This window comes from Pinus tabuliformis, chromosome J, assembly GCF_031772625.1.
Source record: "Pinus tabuliformis cultivar Carrire ecotype Pingquan chromosome J, CPIR1, whole genome shotgun sequence".
In the NCBI taxonomy this organism is placed as follows: domain Eukaryota; kingdom Viridiplantae; phylum Streptophyta; class Pinopsida; order Pinales; family Pinaceae; genus Pinus; species Pinus tabuliformis.
Window position 1 is genome coordinate 1,053,908,301 of NC_142295.1, and position 27,691 is coordinate 1,053,935,991.

The 27,691-nt window shown below is 37.8% G+C and overlaps 1 protein-coding gene across 1 annotated transcript in view; it reads right to left on the reverse strand.

Annotated features, from left to right (window-relative positions):
* Positions 1-1,270: 1,270 nt before the first annotated feature.
* LOC149230551 (putative splicing factor 3A subunit 1) overlaps positions 1,271-27,691 on the reverse strand; it is a 32,181-nt gene continuing 5,760 nt past the window's right edge. The window contains exon 3 of the mRNA XM_089379024.1: positions 1,271-1,823. Within this exon, the coding sequence (XP_089235150.1) occupies positions 1,554-1,823 (270 nt within the window). The 3' untranslated portion in view covers positions 1,271-1,553. The remainder of the gene's footprint in view (positions 1,824-27,691) is intronic.

Below are 27,691 nucleotides of genomic sequence, written 5' to 3' on the forward strand. Positions count from 1 at the left end.
TCAAGATGGAGTTCAAGTCTAACACAATGTCACCATATAAACTACATTGCATACTCCTACTTGTAGAAGTTCGAGATTATTATATTTGAAATGGCAATTTTAATGTACAACCTTATAATCCAACATTCCGATATTCGAGATACGATTATTTGCTTTTGATGAATAATATTTATCTTTTAAAGAAGAAAAAAGATCACTGCTTCCAAATTTCTTCTTGCTGCTCCATAGCCGTTGTGCGGGCCAAGATCCAGTTTGCAATTCAAATTACAAACAAGATGTTTTTCAGTAATTCTGTGCCCTCTCTCATGCACACACTTCAACAAGATGGATGTTTACCACCCATTTCATGAAACACCAGCGTGCAGCTAAATCACATGAAATTTGGATGTTTACCACCCATTTCACTGAAGACTGGAATGCAACTAAATTTTGGATGTTTACAACCCATTTCATCAAATACTAAGATGCAATTAAATCATATCAAGTTTGGGCGTTTACCCCCCATTTCATCAAAGACCAGCATGCAACTAAATAAAAAAGAGCAGGGTAGGGATTGTCTTGATACATTTATATAAAATAGATACGGAAACTATACAACCAAAGGAAAATGTTATCCAGAGAGCCTGCATTTGCACTAACAAATGATTATTTCCTTTGAATGATTATATCATCTTGTCTCCCTCGTAGAAAAAATCCATTTCCACTTTTGACAATATTACAGCATAGAAATATTCCTAATCGTGTACTAATCATCATAGCTTAGGATTTTGTTGAGGTGAAATAATCGTACTACATATTTCATAATTTATAGATGATGCATAAATACTCCCATTAATTTTCGTTGTAGAGAGCTTTTTAGCCTGTTTCCTAAAAAGGAGAAAGAATGTGATCATCTTGACTGGTTTAGAGTGGCTTTGCTGGAATGGTAGTAATTTCAGCGACTTGGTCGATAAGTTTCTCTCGACTTTGTTAACATGCTTCCCAATGTTGTGTCGTGGCAGCATTAACCGATTATTTGTTGGCTTTAATGTCCCCGTCAATATTGCAAGATTAAAATTCTTGTTATTATTTGTGGATCAGCGCTTTCAATCATCCATGCATATATGGGTATTTCCAAGGGTTTGGCATAAGAATACTCATCATGCCTAAGCAACTGATGGAAACATCCGAACACTTTGTATCATAGCACATCAGACAACTATGATCCAAGGTGAATTGACATCAAAAAAAGAATATGATTACAAGTTACAACACATTCACCAAACAAATCTTAGCAAATATTCTCCATAATTTATCAAAAAGCAAGTACGCCTTCAATGAGCCCAGAGAATCAAAGCTTTCTATACGACATTATAAAGGTAAAGGGATATGATTACAAAACATTCACCAAAGATACCTTCGCAGATATTCTCCATAATTTGTCAAAAAGAACATAAGCTTTCAATAAGCCCAGAGATAAAGCTTCCTACAGGATATTATCAATATAAACGAAAGAACTTACGGACAGGATCATCAATTTTATTCTGACATCATGTCAGTGGTCAATTACATGCCTATCGTTTTCTACCACCACGTTCTCTCAGGGCCAACGTCAATGTTTCTCCAGGCCCTATGTTATAATATGCAAGTGATAGGTTGTCCTTGAGAAAACCTGCCCGTCCACTAAGTTTTTGTTTGTTTGCAGGTAAGGCAACCTCTGCTGCAATCTTCTCCTTAAGACTGGATATAGTTTCAGATAGAGACTGTATTGTAACTTCCAGCATCTGCCCGTTCAGATTTCCTTCTTCTAGATTGGGGACAGAAACAGATATGCGAACAGATCCCTGCAACATAATTGAAAAAATGATTGAGAAATAATTCACTGTTTTTGAGAGAAAAAGACTTATCGAATGACTTATCAAATGCTTGTAAAGACATGAAAATGGTATCACGCCATGGCTTGTATTTTGCAAAACAAATGTCATGAAGCATCTAATAAATGTAATGAAATGATCCTATCCAGATCTACTCGATTATGGATTATCAAGTAAAACGGATTTGCCATAATAGAATTTGTGAAATGGTTTCCTAAAATGAACCACATTACAGCCAGACTAAAATTCTATTTAATATGCACTTTTATAAGCAAGCATTTGAACCCTCATACCATACGACTCCAGAACAACAGTAAAAAGATGTGTATTAGCATACCACCTTGGAACAACAGCACTTGAATAGTACTCATTGCTCAGTGAGGACAAAAGGCAAGGCCCATACTTAACAAATATTACAATCAACTTCCGTTCTATACCCTAGATTTGGTTTGTTCTGAATAGCATATATTTGCTATGACATCTATGCATATTATGGTATCTAGCATAAGTATATGGAATGGAGAGCAAGTACTTGTGATCAAGTATCTACAATATTCGTGTACATTTAGTACTAAATAGTGATGAATATTTTTTAAGGATTCATATTCTCTCTTCTCCTATGACGTTATTCATCTATAATTAAACTGTGCATCCCATGTTAAGCTATGCTCAGCATAATAGTTTGAACCATTGTAGCAAGACTTGAATACAGATACAAAAAAATATGTAACCAAAAATAAAATAAAAAACCAGTACAGCTACAATGTGGAAGTATACCTCTCATAGATACCAAAACATACATTTTGTTTCAAATTTTAAAAGAATCACCCTCAAAAATTTGGAAATTAAGTTCATATTTGTACCATTTTTTTTAAAGGGTGGGGATTTGGACTGTGCTTTTTAGCATCAAAGACAGTCAAATGTGAAGCATACTGTATACATACAATACAGAGAAGTATCCCAATGTCACACTGGTGCTGATATTCCATACGGCAGAGGCCAATACAGCCAAATCTTGCTACTATGGTTCAGACAAAATCAATAGAAAGCCCCAAACAATCCTCTTCGTACAACTGTTAAACAAATCAATCTGTAGACACAACCATTCCCATCCAATTGCATGCCAACACTAAAACCAGTTGACAAAATCAATAGAAAGCCCCAAACAATCCTCTTCGTACAACTGTTAAACAAATCAATCTGTAGACACAACCATTCCCATCCAATTGCATGCCAACACTAAAACCAGTTGCTACCCATCCACTTATCCATCACTGATTTCATAAACAAACTGCCCCGTCAACATTACTAATCCTGTTGCCAACTGCAAAAGAATCATTGCAGCCATCCCAATCTCGAATTCTACATCAAAACCACTCTATTATTCCATAAACCCATATGCTTCCTCCAAATCTCCCAACTTACAACAAATTTCCCGTAATCTCCATCTATGCGTGAAGTCCTCACAACAAATGTTTGTCAATATTAGAGATTGGTAAATAGGAAGCATAGCATCAATTTCTTCATCCAGTTGCTCTAATAATTAATTCCAATCAAAAGGGATACAAATTGCAATCTCCTAAGCTTATTGCCAACTAAAGATATCCCACCAATCAAATCCTTCCTAGCAATCATATTTATCATCGTAGGAGATACCTATCAAGTTTCAACAATCTTGGTTCAGATGGAGCAAAAATACTCAATTATTGTGCTTAAACCAAAGTAGGCAAAATCTCATACCTTGCAGCTAAGTAGCACGAAATGTGGAAATGTACCAGGATAAGTTGGATAACAAAATGTGTAAATGTATTGGGATAAGCTAGGGGTGGTGGAGAATCTCTTCCTTTGCTAAGAGGGAGTGTTGATGTGAGTAGCATCAAGGTCTTCTACAATTGCTTGGTGTCACAACATGTGGAAGACATTATTTGCCTCCTCTAGTGATTTATGTCTTCTTTCCTGAGTTTGACTTAGGAAAAGTCCAATAATTAAAGTGAATTAATTATTGTGGACTATTGGGTTACTTTCTAAAAATAAATAATTTAATTATTTAAATGACTTGGAAATAATCTCAACCGTTGATCTTCAAGATGTCTCTAAAAGGGAAGGTTCGAGATGTTTCTAGAAAGAAGATTCAAGATGTTTCTTGAAGGCAGATTAGGGTTTGAGATTTGGAATCAATGAAGATTATAAATGGAGGCTAGTGATGGAGTTGAAGACACAAAGAGCACGAGTGAGTGAGTGAGTCATCACTAGAGAGAGCGATTCTCTCTACAGTGCAAGTGGCTCAATATGTTAGTTTTTGGTGGCATGAGTTCTAGTCTCTATTGTGTCTATGAGACTAAGGAACACATTTTCTCCAATACCCAGAAAAAGTTTCACAAGAAAATGCCTTAATTATTTTCCCTAAGTCTTTAGGAAAACTAGTTAATTGAATCGATTAATTGAGGTAAATCAATTTTTCTCTAGAGACCCTTGACAATAGATATCTTTGGAGATATGTCAACATGTATGCTGGATGGAGACCCTTGACAATAGATATCTTTGGAGATATGTCAACATGTATGCAGGATGTTGATACCTACATGAATATGTCATGATGAAGAGCCATCTCGAAAGGTACAATTTGATTTAATGTTATGTTTTGATTTCTTGAGTAATATCTAGATGAGTTCATGCAGAGCTACTAGAACAAGAATTGTGAGTACAAGTACAATCAGCATTCATGTGGCGGATGGAAATTCTTGAAAGTAACATGATGAGGAAGAAGTAGTCATATGACGAAGGTTCCAAATATGTATCAAGAAGGCCACTTTCCATGAAGAAAGGAATGACATGACAAACCAAGAAGGAAAGTGATCAATAGTCGGAGCCCTACCAAGAAGAAGTCCAAACAAAAGACTTCATGACATCAAAGAAAGAAGATCAAGCAGTTGAAGGACCTACTAAGAAGAAGTTGGTTATGAATGAACAAGTCCCTAGCTAAGAGGGAGTTTGAATTAGATCACCCTTGATTACAAAGGAGTGACAATTGTGTTTTTTTATTTCATGTTGTCATGCACTAGACCAAGACTAACAGTGGTAAGTCTAGATGAAGGCCATGAATAGAAATGTAGACACATGATAGACACATCATTCTTGTCTTCACATGGGAAGAAAGAATGGAGGGTTGGTTAATCATCTGGCATCTAATACTCTTTATGTATAGGGCATCCAAGATAAGAGTAGGCAAGAGGACCAATATTCTTTGAGGGTTGGGAACCCAAGATAAGAATAGTCCTAGAAGGTCATACTCAGTGAACACCTGGGTGGGTATGTACCTTGAGAGACAACGATGAAGGTGTCTATAAATCATTGGTCTCACCAACATTATAGCTCATGGTCTCGTGGAGAGATGGAGTTTTTAGTCAAGGCCTTGCACTATGAAAATGTTGATTGATATGATGCTATACAGATGGTATTACCAATTCGATTCTTCTTATGAGAAATTCTTCAAATTGAGAATAACCAAGTACCATTGTAAATACCTCCCCAGTTAAGAGGGAGTGTTGAAGAAAGTGTAACTAGGTTCAATATTTACAAATGAAATTTTTTATCTTTGTACTTGTCAAGAAAAAGATATATTATTTTTGTAAACTATAAAAATGAGTTTCTTGCCCATTTCATAGGTCTAGGAAAGTCAAAGGGTCAAAGTCATGTATAAGGAGCTCTTCTTGAGCCTATGTGTAAATGTATTCTAGTCTAAAAGGTCCTCCAAGACAAGCACAATCCTCCTGAAGACATCAGCTAGCAAAACGATGAAGAGAACAGTCATGTCGGCCTGCAAATGGATTAAAAGAAATGTCAAGTCAGCTCAAATAAAGTGTCACAACGATTCACTGCCATGTCAGCTTATTATGGAAGCATAACACCTATAAATTCGCAATTAGGGTCACCACAAAGACAGGGAATTCAAACCTCTGTAATTGCGGAAGTGGACAAAACCTCTGAAATTTTGGTGCAGTCATCATGATCAATGTCTCTAGGTACAGTCTCGAAGCAGCATCACAATGATGACAGTCTTGGCACATTGACAAGAATGAACTTGGTGCAAGGAGTGCACAGTCATAGTCTCGATAAAGGAGGGAGAAGGATCTTGGTCATCATTGTCACAAGAAGGATCTTGGTTATCCTATAATGACACTCTGTCTCAACATGTATTCTGGATGATGATGACCATGATCTCAATGAAGACATTGCTTCAAGATCATAATCTTGATAATGATATTCGTACAACACTCCTATATGTATATCCATACCTCGTTGTTAAAGAAGATGTAGTAGTGTTGCAACAGAGAAGTAACAGCAATCAATATCTCAGTGGTGCAGCAGAAGATGACCTCAATAAAGACACAGTGATAATCTCAGTTAAGGTGTAGCAATGGTGAAGTCGTAATGATATCAGTGATGCAACAGAGATGACCTCAGTATTGCAACAGTAACGATGATGATCTCAGCAGTAACGAGGAAGAGGATTGATGTCTTGGTCTTGGAGTGGCCTAGTAGGTCAAGGGTCAAGGTCTTGGTATTCGTCAATTGGAATCTCTATAAGAAGAATTGTGTGCGGATTTTCCTCTCCAAGAGTGAGAGGTTTTGGCCCTCACAGAAAGCCAACATCTTGTGTTCTTGTCTCTTGTATTTTGGTAACTATTTGATGAAGTAAGAAATACACACTCTAATGATATCAAGATAAAATTGTGCTAATAAGCAAAAATTAAATACCTCACAAATAGTTATCATGTCAAGAAGAATCTCATTCGTTGATTGCTCTAGATTCTTCGACAGTACAATCTGTAAGATTGTTACTAAGATAATGGCTTTTAGGCTAAAATCCCTCTTGGGAAAACTCATAGCTACATAACAAAGTGTTTGGTTGCAGGAAGACAAATATCAGATTGCTTGATTGTTGTGCAAGAAGCAATTCATTCACTAAGGGCAAGAAGAGAAGTTGGAATACTGCTCAAACTTGGCTTAGCTAAAGCTCATGACCAAGTCCAATGGTATTTCCTTTAGAAGATCCTTCTCAGTTTTGGTTTCAACTCGAAATGGATGAAAAGGGTTCAAACTTCATAGCTCTATTTCAAGTGCCTCCCTTGTCGTTCTTGTTAATGGGGGCCCAATGCATTTATTGGGATCATCATAAAACTAGCAACAAGGATGCTCTTTAATCTAAATGATATATACCTTAGGTAGCATCATTTCAAAAGCTAGAGAAGAAGCCTTCCTAAAAAAACATTATGGTGGCCTCTTATTCAACGAGTCACTCATTCTTAGTTGCTACTGGGAATAATAAGAGTTCTAGAAGTTAGGAACTTCAAAAAAAATCTAGAGGACTTTGAAAAGCATCAAGTAAAGAGTAGCAAGCAAAATCACAGATCTTCCTTAAGCAGCCACAGATCTTCCTTAAAAAGCCTTCAAGAATCTTTGACCGCTCTCGTTCACTCCCAGTAAAATCGCATGGCTGGATAAAGATTATTAAAAGTAAAAAATAAAGGGAGGGGGGGCGAGGGGTGCCAAAAGAAATAAAAGGCCTCCTCCCCTCCCATAATGCACCATTTGCATATTGAGAGAGCAAGAGAGGGATTTTGGAATTGGAGATTGAGTTGAGGAAGATTAAGAGGGTTGCTTGGGAGCTTGAGGAGCTTGCAAGGGAGATTGGAACTTGGGATTGAAGGCACCATTGGAGAGCCAAAGAGGTAGGGTGAATCAATTGTGTAGAACCATATCAGATTTCCTTGATCAAGGGTGTAGGATTGATGTGGATGCGAAATAAAATTGATTTCTCTATGCATGTGGGATACCATTCAATGTTCTTCGCTCACCTTATTGGCATGAAATGGTTGGCGCCATCAATGATGCCCCTAAAGGATACAAGAGCCCTAGGTATGACAAGGCTAGAACCATGGGACTTGATCATGAAAAAGCCAAAATAACACATGCTTTGGGTAAATTGACAAATTCTTGGAATGACTATGGGGTATCCATTGTATCTGATGGTTGGAAAAATGTAAAAGGCAAGCCATTGATAAGTGTTCTTGGTGTGTCTACTAGTGGTGCAGTCTTCCTTTCAGCATATGATTACTCAGAAAAGTTCAAGATCGCCATCAACATTGCAGAACCATTACTTCAAACAATTGAAAGTATTGGGCCATACAATGTCATCCAAGTCATCATTGATAATGCTTCTAATTGTAAGGCAACGAGAGCAATCATTGAGGATAAATACCCCAACATATTTTGGTCTGGGTGTTTGGTTCACACAATGAACCTTTTGATGCATGATATTATTAAGAACAAACAACCTCAATACAAAATGGTTTGGTGCTTTCTACAAGAGAGGCAAGAGAATGATAAAATTTATTATCAATCATAGCAATACACATGGGCTTTTCTGCAGTCACTTAAGGTTGGAGTTGTTGAAGCTTGGGAAGAGACTACATTTGCTAGCTATTACCTCACCATCAAGCACCTTTTGAAGGTAAGGAGTCATTGGCTAGCATGGTATCAAGTCAACACTGGCAAGTATTACAAGATAGGGCTCCAACAGCACTTGACAGTGAAGATTTTGAAGAGGTGGAGGAGAGCACTCTTGACGGTCTATTTTGGAGACGTGTGAGCGAAGTTGTGTAATACACCAAGCCCATTTTTAACATGATTAGTTTTGTAGCTACAGATGCACCAATGATTAGGGAGGTGTATGAGCAGATGGATAACATGTTGGGGAAAATAAAATATATTGTTCAACAAAAAATGTCCCAACTTTTATGATATTATTTACAATTATGTGTGTGCACGGCGAGATAAATTTAATGTTCCACTACATGCCTTGGAGTATATCCTTATGCCAAAATACTACCCTCCATCTTGGGTTGGAAAACATGCACTTGGGGGTGGGGGTTAGGACCAAACCCCATATATATCCAAAGGTACAAAATAGGTATATGACAGCATTAGACAAGTTGGTCCCTAACAAGGAGGAGTGTGCTAGATTGCGTGGAGAATTAGGCAAATACTTCACTAGCATTGGAGTGTTTGGTTTTTTTGCATGCAATCTCAGATAGGGATAGACTAGATGTTGTCACATGGTGGGACATGTATGGCGGCTAGGGACTTTTGGCAAAATTGGCAAAAAAAGTGCTTTCATAGGTTGTAAATACTTCTTCTGCAAAGAGGTGTTGGAGCACCTATAGCTTCATCCATAATGTGAGAAGACACTGCCTTAATGAAAACCAGGCAGAAAGCTTGATTTTTGTGCACTACAGCTTGAGGTTGTTGACACATTATTGTGACTGGGCTCGTGTTGATACATCATATATGACTTGGGACAACAACAAATAGGAATATAATTTGGAGGATGGAATTATACATCTGGAAGAATTGGAAACAGAACTTTTGAAAGATGATGATGATGATGCCACGCTCATCATCCAGTAGCAGCGCTCGAATTCCACAAGATTTGCTTTTGTTGTCGCCACCTCCATCTACATCCTCACATGGAAGTCATGTGCCTTCGGGTTCTAGTTTTGGACATGGTCGTCCAACTATGCAAGAAGAGATTCCTAGTAGACAATTTAAGTTTGAAGTTTGAAGTTAGTGACTATAACTCATTGGTAATGAATTATGAATATGACGCTTCATGAAAGTTGAAAGTTGAAACATTTCATTTCATCTTAGGTATTCTTTGTTATAGTTTGGTTACTTGGTAATGGTAATGGTTACAAGTACAATTTTAGTGATCAATGATGATAAATGTTATATATTTAATTTTGAAAGCTTGAAACTTTAAGATTGATGAGTCATAAGACTTGATATGTTGTATGTTACTAACTTGTGTACATGGTTGATGAAGATTATAACTTCTAAATAATTTATGTTATATGGTTCAATCCATGTTTTTATGCTTTTAAATATAATTCATCATTTTACATGCTTTTGTTGACATATACACATCAAAATATATAAAACATATATTATGTAAAAATTCATTCTCGATTCGCTCCCAACCCAGGAGCTTTTGAAAATGTCGCTGCCCACTCCCAAACAGCCCTGATCCTTGCAATTATGCTAACATACATGAGTTCCTTAACCTTGGCCCCGAAAAGATTATAGAGGGCATTGGTAGCATTCATGAGAACTTTTGACATTGAGGACCCCAAATGGTAAAGAAATGGCATCTCCTTCCTCAAACAGATGCAGCCAAAACTAAATGGGACAGAGAATTAGGTTTCGGTAGATTAAAAATGAACAGTGCTCACAGCAAAAGAGCTGTGGAGATTTATCTCAAACCAAGACTCTGTCTGTAGCAACCGTATGCTTACCTAAGGATTCAGCCTGTCGAATAGTATGACAAGAAGCAGGGACATAAAAAGAAAGCACGTAGCCCCTAGGGTTAGCTCAATTGGTCGAGTCTTCATTGTTAAAGCACCTTTTGCTATTGAGAGGTCACGGATTCAATTCTCTCGACACTCTCGGGGTTCAGGCTCCATGGTAAAGCCAGCAAAAAATGATCCATTCGGAGATCTGCTTGGTACAAATATTTGTGGATGTAGCAGTCACCGATCTCTGAGGTCAGTGAACCACATTAAAATAATATTAAAATTGAAAAAAAAAAAAAAAAATTAAAAATAAAGAAAGAAAGCACATATTTTTGGAAATCAGAGAAGGGGAAGCCTCCTTTTGGTTAGATTCATGGAATCGTCTCCCCCATGTGGAGAAATTCATAAACTGCAGCTTGATTAAAGATCTTGTCATAACAAATGATATGTACAAGGTAATAGTACTCTGCGAAGCAAAACAAAACTCTCCTTTCAGTCTTTGGATGGACCCAGAACACAGGCCAATTTCCCTCCCCCCTGCCAAAAGGGAAATGTTTAGATCTGAATTAAATTAGAGAAGAAATGTCCAGGTATTGGTCCATGATAAGCTGAGATGAGGCTTCAGAGGCAAACACGATGTGAAGGAAGAATCTTTAAGAGAGCTAGATAGAAGGGGAGACATGTAAAGATAAGATTTGGAACATGATATGGCATCAAAAACAATATGTGAAGATAGCAACCTTCACATGCCTGGCAGTAAAGAGCAAAAAAGAATAAGCACTTTAACCAGCGGCCTGCAAGATCCAACTAGATACAGTAATGTAATATTGCTAAAGAAAGTAGCCTACATCTCTTTTTGGCATGTAAATTTCCTCTCAATATTTCGTCGATATAAGCAAACTTTAGCAATTCGAAGAAAGATATGTCCCAGACAAATCATGGACCTCTTCTTGAACAGGGGACAAACCCATAGACATTTTCCTTTGATCTCTGGAAAGAAGAGAATCTGTGTGTTTTCATAGGTAAAAACGTTTCCCCTGATCACATTTGGGGATCTACAAAAAGGACTTGTGTAGAATCCTGCAAATTCATGATGGGACAGGACTGACATCAAGCTGAAAATCAAGTTCCACAAGCTTTATCACTGGACTATCCTATAAGAAAGGTTAGGAATCAGGATCCAATCTAAACGCAGGCATAACTGGTCCACCGCAAATCTAGGTTTCATCAAATTTAATTTTGATGGTGCCTCTGAAGGCAACTCTGGACCAATGGGCTTGGGAGGAATACTTCAGGATACTTCAGGGAAGGACCTTTGGATATGGTACAGGTTCCTTCCACAAACAACAAACAACAAAGCAGGAGCTAACAGTAACGGAATGTATTTCAATAATCCAACACCTGCAAATTAGAAATTTGATTGTTGAAGGTAATTCCAAAGTTATTATTATTAGTATTAATCTTTCAGCCTAATCCTGGGACCCATCTTGGGAGCTAGAATCAATCATAAAATATGGGTCTCGACTATAAGTGGAGTTTTGAAATAAATCCCTCCAATCATACTCTCAGGATTGGCAATCAAATGGCTGATTCGATGGTAAAAAAGCAATCATCTCAAAAAAACAATCCCTGTCCACGAATATGACAGCTCAGTCCACTCATGAAGAGGATGAATGGATGTCAAGGATATCACCTGTTTGGTGGTTAGTGCCTCTGAAAATGAAATAAAATGATTAATAGCATTTCAGTCTTCAATGGAATCATCACTAGTATAGATCCATCTTAACTCCAAATCTATGAAGGACTAAGAGGAACCAAAGCTCCTTAAGTGTTAAAAAAATTATCATTTAAGGTGAATCTAGGAGCTAATGAAGAGGGGCAACAATATTTCTATGCAAATATCATATTTTATAGTATTGCTATTTTTGTGGAAATCTGGATCACTCTTTTTGTCGTTCTATATAGCATTATCAAAACTCTCCTTTTAATGTGTGAGAGAGAGAGAGAGTCTACAATATAATATTTCCAATATTTTTACAAGTATTATATTTTATTTTTGAAGCAAACATGTAAGTGCTACCGGTACATGACAACATCTATATCACATTGGGGTGTAGATGCACCTGCCTATTCTCAGTGCAATTAATGAAGAGGAAGGACCAGTTAAACCAGCCAAATTTTCTTAGACTCCTCTTGTATAGGAAGAACATGAATAGCCTAATTTGAATGGTTGGAGAGAGCTCACACCTAGATTTCAATCCATCTCCAAAAGTAATAAGATTTGATGTGTGAAAGGATCCTTGTGTACCCACGAAACTCTCTTTCTATCTTCTTTAGTTATCCAGATCAACAATACCTTGCTCCCTTCATGAGATAAGAGTCTAGACACAGATCTCAGTCTTTGTGTCTTTCATCTCAACTGGAGGCTCTCAAGAGGAACACCTCCTACTTCCCAGTTACTCCATCTGATCAAAGAAACAAACGAAAAATAGTGAAACACGATATTTCAAAGTCCAAATTGGTGACGCCTCATATCTCATCTCGATCTCCCCATTTAGTGAATCTTTTGTGATCTAGGAAGGAATTCCATACCAAGTCACAGATTGCACACCACTAGACCAATAAAGGGCAGTTATAGGAAATCAAGCCCTCCCCCGCCCCCAATCCAACGCACTGCTCTCTAGGTTCAATTCAGTAGCCAAGTTTCTATACATAGTCACTTTTCCATGGTCTCGAATGTTAGCAGGCTGCAGAGGTGGGATTCCTCACTCTTGTGCTCCCCCTCAGGATCATACAATTGAGCCCCTTCAACCTAGACCACTTCCCATTAGATATCATACAACAATGCATAGGCACTTCCATAGTATATTCATGACTAGAAGATGGGAAGCCCACAAGTCCCCTTGTCCTCAGACACCATCTCTAGCAAGCCTTGACATCCTCTCTCTCTCTCCTTGGCTCAACATTGAGACTCTTAATTTATAGCAATTTTATTTTTACTATAACTGCACCTTATCTTACCCTCTCTTAGCTAGATTGCATCTATTTTATAACTTGTTTTTAGATCTTGATATCTTATTTTTCTTTTGGCATAAATCTAGGAGATGCTTTTGCACTTCCCATCTTGTACTTGCACTTGTTACAACAAAATATAGCACCCACAAAATTGTAAAATCCCAATCAACAAGGTGTAGTGCAACTTAGGAAGGCTTTCCATATCAAGCCAATAGCTCTTCCTCTCTCTTTTGTCTGACTCTTCTCCAACTCATGTGCGGCTTCCCTTTATCAAAGCTGTGAAATGGGAGCTCAAGGTGTAAAATGAAGAGTGAGCCTTGATAAAACAAAGTGGTTGTAGCAATGGCATGTGGTAGTGGAAATGGAAAGGGGGTATGGAAAGAAAATGAAAGGGAAATGAGAGGAACGAGGAAATGGGTTGATGTAAGACTAGTGCCTATCAATCTAAAGGCTAATGGATTCATGAAACATTGAATGAATGAAATCACTGGTGTGTTACTATCAACTACTTTCAAGTAAGCCATATGGTTGAACGGATTAGTTTACCAAATTCAACATCTTGGATGAAAGTACTTATTTGATGCATTCACAATTTAGGTGTGTACTTAAGGTAAAAGAAATTAGTTTGATGCATTTTACCCCAATGTGGTCATTGAAAATAAGCTATAGAATCAAGTCACTCATTAAAACAAATTTGAAGGAGTTATTTTATGGCTGAAATGTAGTTCCAAATCTGCAACTTAATCTGATTAAAAAAATTGCAGAAATACAACAGCTAAAAAAGGGAGAAACTCCTCACATTGCTTATTCCAAAATGAATATTGAGTTCATTATTGAGCTTTCACATAAGTATTATAACAAGAAGATTAACATATAAACAACAATTGAAATTCATATCATAACCATACAACAAAGTAGATCAATACCTCAATGTTTCATTAGTATTACAAGGTTTCATACACAAGGGAAGCTCAACATCATCTCCAAGCCCCTACAATTTCTTTCATTCTTTCACTTCTTCACTCTACCACCAAATTCTCCAATTGCCGATTACAAATGAAATGGAGAGAAACTCCTCGTTATATGGTGAGTTAAGTCTCTCATACAAATAAAATATATTATCTTTCTAACTAACTCCACGACAAATCAATAAATGGTAAAATATTGTAGTAGTTAGATACATGGTTCACAACATCAAGGCATGTGGTTGCTGGCCTCTTCAAGAGGGGTCGCCTTCATCAAAAAATAGGCAATAACATGCAAAAATAACCTCCAAGAGAGGACACACCATCTGAAAATAGGTAATATACCAACTCAAATGCTAAATGGATCCACAAACAATTCACCCTCCAAACGGATGCATGTAAAATATAATAAAACACTCTTCAACCTATGGGAGGATGTACTCAAGGGTCCACCTAGAATAGCTTGCATGAGAGATATAAAAATAAAATATTCCCCCTATGAGAATGCTACTTAACTAACCTCCAAAAATAGAAAGTGTTCCACAAGTTGCATGTAACGAATCCATGTGTGCAAATCCCAGGGCAACCAACTCCATGGATGAATGTGGAAGATGAAGTATTCAAATGTAGTATTCTATGGTAATTTCTGTCCTAAGATTTCTTGTAGCAGTTAATTTTCTTCCTCTAATACAGTAGCTAAATTTAATAACATTGTGAGTCCATTCAATAATGTTGTAAATACTATATCATTCGGTAGCTCAATTCTTTTGCAAAAACAGCAGTGCAATAGTCTTGACAGAACAATACGTTGACCATCAACATATCAACACATAATTCAGTTCAAACAACTAAAGTTTTACAACAGAATGAATTGCGAACCACACAAATTAACTATTGACGGAGTCAACAAATTCAAGTGCCCTAACCAGAGGTCATAGAGTTTTTTTCTATATAATTTCTAGAAGCTAATCCTACTTAGGGAACCAGTTCTAGTCTGCAACAATCTCGGCCTCCCTTCTATTATCAGATCTGAGCCGCTGTACTAATTCTCCTTCCTGCTGTAGGATCCGAACTGCAAAAAATAACTCGAGCTACAGGATGGAGTGCCCTTGCTAACCTTCAAACTAGTCTCTCTCCCACAGATCAAGCTTGGACAGCTTCGGGGGTCTCTTGCAGACTAGATCTGAGCTTCCAACAAAGGTCTGAATTCTTCAAGCCACAGGATCTGGAATTTCCAGCCACCAATTCACACAGGACTTACTTTCTTTGGCCCAGAATCTCTCGCTTGCCCAGGAAACTGTTGTATTACCACTGCAATTTTTGCTTCCTCCCTCCCTCGCTGAGCATCCAAGATAGACTCTGCTTCAGAAAACTAGTGCTCGAACTGTACCAGAATTCCACTCTCTCTATGCCCTCAGATTTGATTACTTCAAGAGAAACTCCCTTAAAGTTGTCTTAGGAAGAGTTCGATAGATCTGCACTAGAGCCTCCTTTGCAACTTGTCCCAGAACAAGCTTAAAGAACCAATAGAAACCCTCACTGTCTCTCAGATAATGTTCCTGTGCCAAATCAAGGAGTAAAACCCAACAGAAATTCGCTACCTTTTCCAAAGAGTATTCCTAAACCAGGACAAAGAGAAAAGAGGGAATGGTGTCGACTAGGGTGGAATCTTTCACCACCAAAATTGACAAGAAGAAAAGGGTCTTAAAACCCTCAGAGCTAATGCTCAAGAAACAATTGAATTGATCCACACAATGATTGCTCCAAAATGAATTCAAACCTCTTGTATTTATAAATTTCCTAGAGGGATCTCTTCTTCTTAATTGATAGAGTAAATTATACTTCCCCAATTTTGGGTTTCTTTGCCCAGCTGCCTCAAAACACGTCCAAACGTTGGGTATTTTGAGTTTACCCCTTTATTGAGAACTATAGCCTACGGGGATCAATAGGCTACTTCATCTCTCATTAATTCTCAATTTTGAAGAGGAAAGTGTATCGGGCACAACATTCCTTTTCCCCTTTACATACTCAATATCAAAATCATAGGCTTGGACTTTACTTACCCACTTTTGTTGTTGTTCGTTCGGGTCCATTTGCTCCAAGAAATGATGTAAGTTGTTGTGGTTTGTCCTCACTACGAAGCTGTTTCCCACCAAATATTGACTGAACTTTTCCAAAGCATGCATGATAGCAAGCATCTCTTTGTCGTATAGAGAGTAAAGTTTCTCTACATCCTAGAGCTTTTGACTTTCGAATGCAATGGAGCGGCCCCATAGTTGCAAGAACCATCCCCCCCAAGGATCCAGAGGCGGAACCGTGACCCGTACGGATCTACCACCGATCCTTTGACGGATCCGAAAATCAGATCTGCGGTTCCACCATTTTTTGGTGATTCCTGAAAAAATGGATCCGTGGGAGCCCGATTTGTGGTTCCGAAGAGGATCAGGCGCGGATTTGTGGAGGTTCAAGCACGTGTCCATCGCGGATTGCGAGCAGATCTGGGAGAAGATGGACGGTTCACACGGTTCCGCGAGGCTTTTTTTGTTTTTTTTTTTTTGGAAATTTCGAACTATTATGTAAGGAACTACACTTTCTGAATACTCCCAAGGTGCCCCTTGATGCTCCCTAGACGCTTCCTAGATGCTCCCTAATGGTAATTTTAAATTCTTAAAGTAAAAGTGGCATTCTCCTTTATCTTTAATTTCCATCCTTTTGCTTAAATTTTTAGCATTACCATGAAATGACTCAAGATGTTTGAGAGTGGTTCCAACTTCATCGAAATTCATATGGAGAAAATAGAATTTCACATCCCATTCAAAATTCAGCAGACTTAACAGTTTTCAAGATCAATGGGATTGTGGTGTTTCATTGGATTATATCATGTATGAGGGCATGTGATTGGCATTTAATCAAGAGCATCGAGCCCTATATGTACCCCAGTGTTGGTGTTGTTGATTGTTGAACTCCTTTGTCATGGCCTTAACAAAAAAGTGCTCAAGTCAAAATCATTGATCAGACATGTTAAGCTCTCTACCATATTATAAGGCTTGGATAGGTTGTTTGATCAAAATTGGGAAATGTTGACTAATATCCCTAGAGAATCAAAGTAGAGGCAAAGGCTAAACAAGAGAAGAGGAATCTAGATTCTAGACGGTTGATGCATCTAGATGGTTGACGTTGGAATAATTAATCATTGATGTACAATGGATGCCATAACTATCTTGATTTATGTAAAAATATGCATGTTTTCATGTCTTCTACAACTAATTTGGTATTTTGGATGTTTTTTTTAACATAAATGCAAAAAATATAAATATATATATATATAGTAGACGCTTCGCTTCCTAGAATTCTGGGAAATGACGCTTCCACATCCTTGCTTCCAAAAAATGTCCCTGCTTTCTGCAACATTGGGTGGCCCTTTTGCATTAAGACAACCCCTATTCCTTCTCCTAATGCATTGCATTCTAATACAAAGGGTTGACTGAAGTCAAGGAGAGCCAACACTGGAGATGAGCTCCTCACTACTTTGAGTTTGTTGAACATCTTACCTGATTCTTCTGTCCACCTAAATGCTCCTTTCTTCATCAAATCCATTAAAGGCACAGTTAATTGAGAGAACCCTTTGATAAATCGTTGATAATAGCTACAAATCCCAAAAAATCCTCGCAACTCAATCAGATTCTTGGGCGTGGGCCAATCCAATATTGCTTGAATCTTATCTCAATGAACCTGAACTCCCATTGCACTAATTATATGTCCCAAATAGAGAATTTCCATCATTCAAAACTCGCATTTTGATGCTTTGGCATAGAGTGGTTGTTCCTGCATTATGTTCAATATTGCCTGAATGTTATCTCAACGAACCTGAACTCTCTTTGCACTAATTATATTTCCCAAATAGAGAATTTATGTCATTCGAAACTCGCATTTTAATGCTTTGGCATAGAGTGGTTATTCCTGCATTATGTTCAAGACTTCATCCAAATGCCCCAAGCGATCATCCCATGTCTTACTATATATGAGAAGGTTGTCAAAGAACACTAATAAGAACTTCCTCAACTGCTTGTCGAAAATACTGTTCATGCAAGAATGAAAAGTGGCAGGAGTGTTGGTTAGCCCAAATGGCATGACCAAAAACTCAAGTGTCCATGGTGGCACCAGAATGTTTTTGGGACATCTTCCTCTCAAACTCAAATTCAATGATACCCTAATCGTAGGTCAATCTTTGAAAAGTATACTACTCCATATATCTCATCTAGTAACTCATCAATCTTGGGAATAGGGTACCTATTCTTGATGGGTTTTTTGTTGAGAGCTCAATCATCAATACACATTCTCCACATGTCATCCTTCTTTTTCACCAAAACCACCAACGAGGCGAACGGACTTGAGTTGGATTTGATGTGTTCCATCACTAACAATTCCTATATGGTCTTTTCTATCTCGTACTTAAATTTCTTTGGATGTCGATATGGTGTGGTGATTATTGGATTGGCCCCTTCTTCTAATTCTATAGTATGTTCAAATCCTCTTTTAGGAGGCAATCCTAGGGGAATATCACCAAATACCTGACCATGCTTATCCAGCACTCACAAAATGTCTGCTTTGTATTTTGGTTTGTCACTGTTGGGAGTCTTTTGGCTCATAATCTTGCATATGCTACATCTCCATGCCTAAATATGGCCTCCATAGTGTGCTTCCCCAACGAGTATAACCATTGAACTCCTAATACCATATTAATATTTGCAAGATATATTACGTAAAAGTCACTAGTGAAAGTATAATTACCAAGTGTTACAATCAAACCTGGAACCATTTGTGTGCAATCCAAGTTGTATCCATCTGCTACCATCACGTCAAGGCCCTCGAATTCTTCGGTGGGAAGTCCTCTCCTTGCTACTAATGTTGCATCAATGAAGTTGTGTGTAGCTCCTCCATAAATTAATGTTTTGATGCGTTGTCCTTCGACAGCTCCCTTGATCCTGAGGGTTCCTAAAAGAGTAGCAATCTTAACTTGTGGCCGAGACTTCTTCTCTCTATTGGGTTTCTCCTCTTTTTTAGCTTCCTCCTGCGATGGTTCTTCCTTTGGATTGTTAGGCTCGACATTAGGAGTGGTTTCTTTATCATCATTTGAAGTGGGTTCTTCTCCTTCATCTTCGTCCTCAAAGACCACTTCGACCCTTGACCAAACAACAATGTCTTGTTTCCCATGGTTCCTTGCAATTGAAGCATAGATTCTTATGCTTTAGTTCACTTGGAGTTTCCTCATCCAACCTCTCTATTTTGGGCCAATCTCTTTGAAAGGGTTTCTTCTCCTTATCTTTTTGAGGGATGGGAGACTTGGACGAAGTCTTAGCTTTAGTTGTCGCATTTCCCATGTCTTGAGTCTTCTTGATGGCATCTTGAAGGGTTGCGGGATTGAACGCCTTGACCCAACCTTGTAGGGGTTCAAATAAGGCTTCTTTAAAAAGCAAGACTAATCTTTCTATGGATATATTTGTCACCGTGATAGTGATTTGTTTGAATTCTACAATGAATTTTTTGTGTGATCTTGTCTATTTAAGTAGCGCCAATTCTCTGAAGTGGAGGTCTAAGTTCTTTCGATCAAATTTTTCTATCTGCCTTTGCATAAAATCTTCATAAGAAGTGATGTTGGCATGCCCCAAAGTTACTAGTCCATGATACCACCATTCATGTGCTTCCCCTTCTAGATGTAGTCTGGCAAATTGGATCACGTCTGTTTACGCCATAGGATTGAGCCTAAAGTAGGTGTCCAATTTTTGCACCCAAGCTCTTGCTATACATTTAGATGATCCATCAAATGAGGGAAGGGAAAGTTTACTTACCTTGCGTATTATATCAGAATTAGGTTGTCCCTTGGGTCTGTTTCTAAATCTGGAATTACTGTATTCATTAAAGGTCATGGTTGCTAATGTAGTTTCTTCTAGCGTTGCATATTCTCGTAACTATCCAGCAAGCAATCTATTTGGTTCAACAGCGTCTTGGTTTGTCGTGGCTTGATTATTTGTGAATTGAGGAAATAGCGATCAATGACTTCTTCCGTTGGTTTCTTTGGTGTTAGGGGAGGCGAGGTGTTAGTTATGTTGTTGCAACCAACATTTTGATTTCCTATGAAATGAATCACCAACTAAGCAAGTTGTTGTTGTCCTTGGGCCAATGTTTGCATCAATTTTTGTCCTTGTTCCTGCCCTTGTAATATCATATTTGTTATTTTTATATGTCCATGCAAAAAGTACATGTGAGAGCACATGGCATCTGGATCTTCTCGTTCTTCCTTACCCTCCATGGTTGGTCTATGATTAACCTTATTCTTTCTGACTGTAACGTTACTTGTATCTCCCGAAAGCATGCAACTCATAGGTTGGCAAGACTCCAATGCAGTTAATTTTCTTCCTCTAATACAATAGCTAAATTTAATAACATTGAGGGTCCATTCAATAATGTTGTGAATATACTATATCAATCAATATCTCAATTCTTTTGTGCAGAGAGCAGTGCAATAGTTTTGACAGAACAATACATTGACCATCAACAGATCAATACAATTCAGTTCAAACAACTATAGTTCCACAACAGAATGAGCTGCAAACCACACGATTAACTATCGACTAAGCTCAACAAAATCAAGTGACCTAACCAAAGATCATAGAGTTTTGTTCCATATAGTTTTTGGAAGATAATCCTACTTAGGGAACTAGTTTTGGCTTGCAACAATCTCAGCCTCCCTTCTATTATCAGATCCGAGCCACTATACTAATTCTCCTTCCTGTTGTAGGATCCGAGCTGCAGAAAATAACTCGAGCTACAGCATGGAGTGCCCTTGCTAGCCCACAGAATGGCCTCTCTCCCACAGACCGAGCTTAGACATCTTTGAGGGTCACTTCCAGAACAAATCTGAGCTTCCAACAAAGGTCTTAATTCTTCAAGCCACAGGATCTAGAATTTCTAGCCACCAATTCACACAAAACTTTCTTTGGCCCAGAATCTCTTGCTTGCCCAGAAAACTATTATATTACCAATGTGATTTTTGTCTCCTCCCTCGCTATGCATCCAGGATTGACTCTGCTTTAGAAAACTAGGGCTCAAATTTTACGAAAAATTTGTTGTCTCTATGCCCTCAGATCCTCTTACTTCAAGAGAAACTCAATTTAAGTTCTACCTTAGGAAGAGTTTGTTAGATCTAAACTAGAGTCGTCTTTGCAACATGTCCCAAAACAAGCTTAAAGAAACAATAAAAACCCTCGTTGTCTCAGATAATGTTCTTGTGCTAAATCAAGGAGTAAAACCCAACAATATTTCGTTGCCTTTTCCAAAGAGAATTCCTGAACCAGAACAGGGAGAAAAGAGAGAATGGTGTCGACAACGGTGGAATCTTTCACCACCAAAATTGACAAGAAAGGGGGCTTAAAACCCTCAAAGCTAATGCTCAAGAAACAAATGAAATGATCCACACAATGATGCTCCAAAATGAATGCAACCCTCTTGTATTTATAGATTTCCTAAAGGGGTCTCTTCTTCTTAATTAATTGAGTAAATTTTACTTCAAACCCCAATTTTGGGTTTCTTTGCCCAGTTGCCCCAAAACATGCCAAGACATTGGGTATTTTGGAGTTTTCCCCTTTTCGATAGGCTACTTCGTCTCATTAATTCTCAATTTTGAAAAGGACATTACATCAAATCCCAAGAAAATAAGTGGGCAACCTCCAACAAAATAAATCCAAGGAAACAAGGACGAATTAGATTTTTGACCATGCAAAACTCCATGAACTAAATAAATATACACCTCCAAGAATAGCATGAAGTTTCTCCACAAGTTCGCCCTCTAGAGTATGCACAAATATAGTAAGATGACTCAATAAATGCATGTAAAGTGCCAAGCCCTCCAAGTATGCCACATGCCTACCAATAAAAAGCATTCATAACCACCTCCAACTTACTTCCTCTAGTGTGAAAAGGAAGCCAATGAAGTAGGAGGACAAAGCCATTAACTTTTACTTGAATAGATTAGATTAACTTAACCACTAAAAATTTAAATCAACCTCAACATATGTGAAAAAAGGTTAATACTCAAATATATCCATAGTCGCCCTCCAATTAGTCACAAATAGATTAAATCACCATGAACATGTGTGCCAATGAGGAGTGCACTCAAATAAAGTGGTGTGCCATGTAAAAACAAGATGTTCTCCCTAACAAAACCCCACCATGATAACAACAAAACATAAATCTCAACATAAGGTGCACAACGACCATCATCAAATCATATGTAGTACACACAACCCCCAAATCAAACTTTGGAAATAACACATCAATGAGGATATTAACTTCATTAAACATATTCCCCCCTAAGTGTTGTCTAGCAAATGTTGAAACCTTAGGTTATATCACCTAGAAAAAATATTACAAAGGCAACATGAATCATTCCACCATAACAACAACATAGGAGAAAGGAGCATAACAAAGTGCTAACCCATCTAACAATCAACAAGTGTGTTCCCCTCACATCCAACACATGAGGACCATGTAAAACACCCCCTCCTAGTGACATCAAGACAACACATCACTATGAAACATCAAGCTCCTAACACAATTATCTAGCCCTTAGAAAGCTAGAACAATCATCTATATCCAAGATAAGCATATATACCAAACCACACCATAATGAGATAGTATGCTCCACAACCATCAAAAGTGCAACCAAGGGTGATCAACAAGTCAAGCAAGCACATCATCCAACTGAGTAGAAGTGAGACTCCCTTAAGACAAAGGCCTCCACTGAACCAGCAGGAAATCTCCATCAATGTGATACAAAAGTGGAACCTTATACAATATGACGTGTAACACACTAGATGTTGATGTACTACCATAGCCCAAACACACTTTTGTGGTCATTTGTTGGACATTAATAAAACTATCTCATGTTACCTTGGCCACGAAAGGTTACACAAGTTGGTGAAGGCAAGGTGTTGTCTTAGCCCCCACCAAGGTTTAAATCTCATAAAAGTGGTTGGTTTGCCCGCATAAAGGTGGTAGAACCATCATGGCCATTAAGTAAAGCCATCTAGCCCTCGTGCGCCTCCAAATAAAAACTGCAAAAGGTGTCCCACTTTCAGGTGATCACCGTTCATTTCCAACATTAAGGATCTCAAATAATTCCTCTGAAAGCATTCTCAATCCTTTATTTATCTTATGTTATTGTTATTTAAAAGGCGAGATGGACATTGGCATGATCACATTTCTCTTTGGCTTTGCCTTGCTTCTCACATGAATGACCTGTGAACCAGCCTCCAGCAAGATGCAAATCATTTAGGTTTGCCTAAACTACATTACTGAGCGTTCCCTTAAAAGTGGTTGGGTGGATCCTGCAAAGAGGGATAAATATTGGCCATTCTAGGAATTGGGTGGATCCTACAAAGAGAGTTAAATATTGGCCATTCCAAGAATTGGCTGGATTTGAGAGATTTTCAGCCTCTTTGATGTCAGAAAATTTCGATCTATTCCACCATGTACTTTTGCAATCCTATTAAGGTAGAATGACAAAGTATGCGAGATCAGGAGATCAGAAAGTGAATCAAACCTTAACAACCCCTAAAAAATGTAATATCCCTTAAAAATAAATAATAATAAATAATAATAATAATAAATAATATAATATAATATTAAAATATAAGAAAATAAATAATAAACAATAAATAAATAAAAATAGTAATAGTAAATAAATAATAAATAACAATACTAAAGCTTTAAATAAATATAAATAGAAATAAAACAAGAAAGCAGTAAAAATTAGTAAAGCTATTAAAAGGTAAAAACAAAAGAATAAAACAAGAAAACAGTAAAGTTGCATGTTGACACATGGAGTGTGTGCATGTGGTTCCCCTTCCAATGTTTGCTCTATTTAATAGATGGTGAGGAAGATGAGAGGCATTCCATCATCCATTCTCTTGGGAGAATAGTGTTATGAGACAAAGGATCCCTAGCAGTAGTACGTTGATTGAGGGCTCGAGGGTGGCCAGTGGTAGCAAGATTTTGTGCAACTAAGCCTACGGTTGGGTGGAGAGTTGTCCCCAAGACTTTGTTGCAGTTAGCAGAAGAATTCAACTAGTGTTCCTCAGGTAAGTTGTCTCTACTCATATCTTTTGAAATTTAATGTTAATTAGTTGATAAATTGCGTGATGATTATAAATCGTATGATTAATCTAATTAATTACATGTTTTTGTTTCGGGGTTGTTACAAAAAGATTGTACTTAATGAAATTGGTGCTTGAAAATGATATATTCAATCCCATAAGGTATTGCTTGATTCACATGCCAAAAATCTGGTCATGTTATCCCATGCAAGCTAAGATTTATGTCCAATGAATTGAACCTTTAAGCCCAAGATCGGATCCTAATTAAACAGTATACACTAATTTTCAGCTTAAAATGCTCATAAGGATCTTCAACCAGAGTAATTTGTGAAAACAATATCTTATGGAAGATATGAGAAGCTTTGTTGTGGCAAGTTTTCTTCACTACCTAATGCTGGTCTGTTGGATCATCAACAAAACTATTTTTCCATAACAACAATTTGCCCATGGATTTCATTGCCCCAGTTTCCATTAGTTGAATCCAATTCTTTTTTGTAATGTTCCCAAGAAATTAATTGCTCAATAGATGAAGTAGCCTATCGACCCCCATACGCTATAGTCCTTGATAAAAGGGAAAACCCCAAAGTACCCAATGTCTAGGCAAGTTTTGGGGCAGCTGGGCAAAGAAACCCAAAGTTGGGGTTTTGAGTGAACTTCACTCAATCAATTAAGGAGACAATGCACTCAAGAAAATCTATAAATACAAGAGGGAAGAATTCATTTGAATCATCAAGTGTGGATCATCTAATTGGTTTCTTGAGCATTAGCTCTGAGGGTTTTAAGGCTCCTTTCCTCTTTGTCAATTTCAGTGGTGAAAGATTCCACCCTAGTTGACAACCTTCCATTATTCCTCTCTCTGGGCAAAGGTTCTATCTAAGACAGCAAGTTATGTGGAGGAAGATGTTCTATTCTATCTAAGAAAGCAAAGTTCTGTCTGTTCTGTTTGGTGCCAGAAAACTTTGTGGAATTAATTTAGGCAAGCGAAGCTCGCTCTGTTCCATTCTAATACCAGTGCAACTTCAGGTAATTGACCCAGCAAGGTTTCTGCATTGATCTAAGGGAAGTGAAGCTCTGTCGTCCTATCTGAGACAGTGGGTCTGTCATATTGGCCTTTCTTTTTGTTGATATTTGATTGAAGGGGAAACAAATGCATGTTCACTCTTGCTTGGCATAGAACGAAGCACTCTTGTAGTGAGCGGCCCCTCCTGGTGCTATCTGAAGTCAAGAATAGACCAAACCCTTGTGATGGTTAATCTTGTTCAGACACAAGGGTTTTCCGAGATGCAACCCCTTTGAGCTCATGCAATTCATCTGAGACAAAGAGTCTGTGGTGCTAGTCCTTGAAAGGTCAGCGAGTTATATTATGAGGAAGGTTCTAACTAGACATTGTTACCAGTCGCACTCACATTGTGCCAAGTCAAAGGTTGAAATTTTCAGAAGTGACACGTTGAGGGTCATAATCCATTGCAGTGGTGAGTCTGTGTTTCCAAGGGTTCCAAATATTTGGCGATACAGTTTCTGAGCAAAGCCTCAGTCGTGAAGACAAGGACAAGAATCAAGTGCGGGTTTAATTTTTGGTTAGTGGATTGAATGGGATTTTGGTTAATTTGGGATTCTTAATTTGGTATGCTTTATAATTGATGTGCCATCACATTGTTGCGTGGGACCCATAATATTGTTTGGCATAAATTATATTATTTATGGGATTATTGTACTATTAAATTATTTAAATTCTTTTTCAGTTCTATTGTCATATTTTACAATAACTATATTATCCAAAGAAGAAAGTCATTGAAACCCTAGTGATAAATTGCCCTAGTATAAAGGATGTGTGAAGATAGACCAACTGGAAACGATTTTTGGTAAGGAATATGCTGAATCTTGGAGGAAGCTGGAAAAGATGAGAGAGAAAACTATAAAGTTGTGTTGCACGGGTACCCGCACCCGGGGGTAGGGTTCTCGAACCTGTCCCAGGTTCCCGCACCCAAGTACCGGATTCGGGTACGGGTTCTTCCCAGACGAACCCAGAAGAACCGGGTTCTTCCATGAAGAACCGGGTTCTTCAAAAAAAAAAATTGGGATCTTTTCCTTTAACGGGTTCTTGGGTTCTTGGGTTCTTCGGGTGCTTGGGTTCTTGGGTTCTTCGTGTGCTTGGGTTCTTGGGTTCTTCGGGTTCTTCGGGTTGGGTTCTTTGGGTTCTTCGGGTTCTTCATAAAAAAACTATATTAAAAATTTAATTTTCAAATAATTTTTTTTATTGAAATTTAAAAAATGATATGCCATAAACGAATGATATGCCATAGAATATAGAATATATGCCATAAACAAATGATATCATTTTTGGAGTCATTGATGGTCATTGGTCTGGATTGTCCTTCAGAGATGGTTGTAAGGTCTTCTGAATGTTTCTCAAGGAAATTTTCTGCCATCATTTCCAAAGATTACAGTTTCCAAAGACTGTCTTTGTTCACATGCCTTAGCATTTCTTTGTGGGCATGACGTGCTGCTCAAGGGTAATGAATCGTTGTAAAAATTTATCAACAGTGATAAGTTTTTCAAAACTTATGAGCGACACAGTATTCTGAAATCATATATGATTATGATATCTCAATATTATAAAAGGAACATTATGGGTGTACAATCCCACAAGCAGAATATCATATCATATTGGCTGTAGCTTTGTGGAAATATTTAAGGTGATGACGATAGTTGGAAAAAAAAGGGTAGCTGTTTGCACATTCATGAGTCCCTTCCTACCGCAGGAGACTCTTATGATCAGTCTCTCCATTAGTCTTATGCTATAAATTTATAAAAACAATTTCAAAACTTATGCCCAAGGTTTGTTAGAGTCTCAATGTAAATTATGAATCTCTTGTATTTGTGGATCTTCAATGCCTTTAATATTATATGGCATCGAAACCAGAACTGGAAAAGAGACCTCTTACTCTGTAATTTGAGCCTGCAGATTCTTGTAAATCAATTTGGAATGAATTTATGAAACATTCATTCCCGAGCCAAATAAGTTAATAACCATCAAATTATAAACTGTAAATTCACACATACAGGTTCAGACATTTTCGGTCAAATAGAAAGTAGGATTGAGACCAGCCATAAGCTGTAATCAGTGGATGCTGTTAAATGGCGAAGGGCTATTTTGGAAAATGGCTAAATTAAGTATCAAAATCTGCCAATTTCTCACAGTATTCTGATAACATCATGTTAAGATTAAAACTAGGAAAATATGCCTAAAAGAATAAGCGTGTTTTGTGGAAGGGTAAGGCTGCCACTGTTTTAACTTTTTGGGATTGCTTTACCACAGAGCACACCATGCATGGGGCAGGTGGATGATTAGA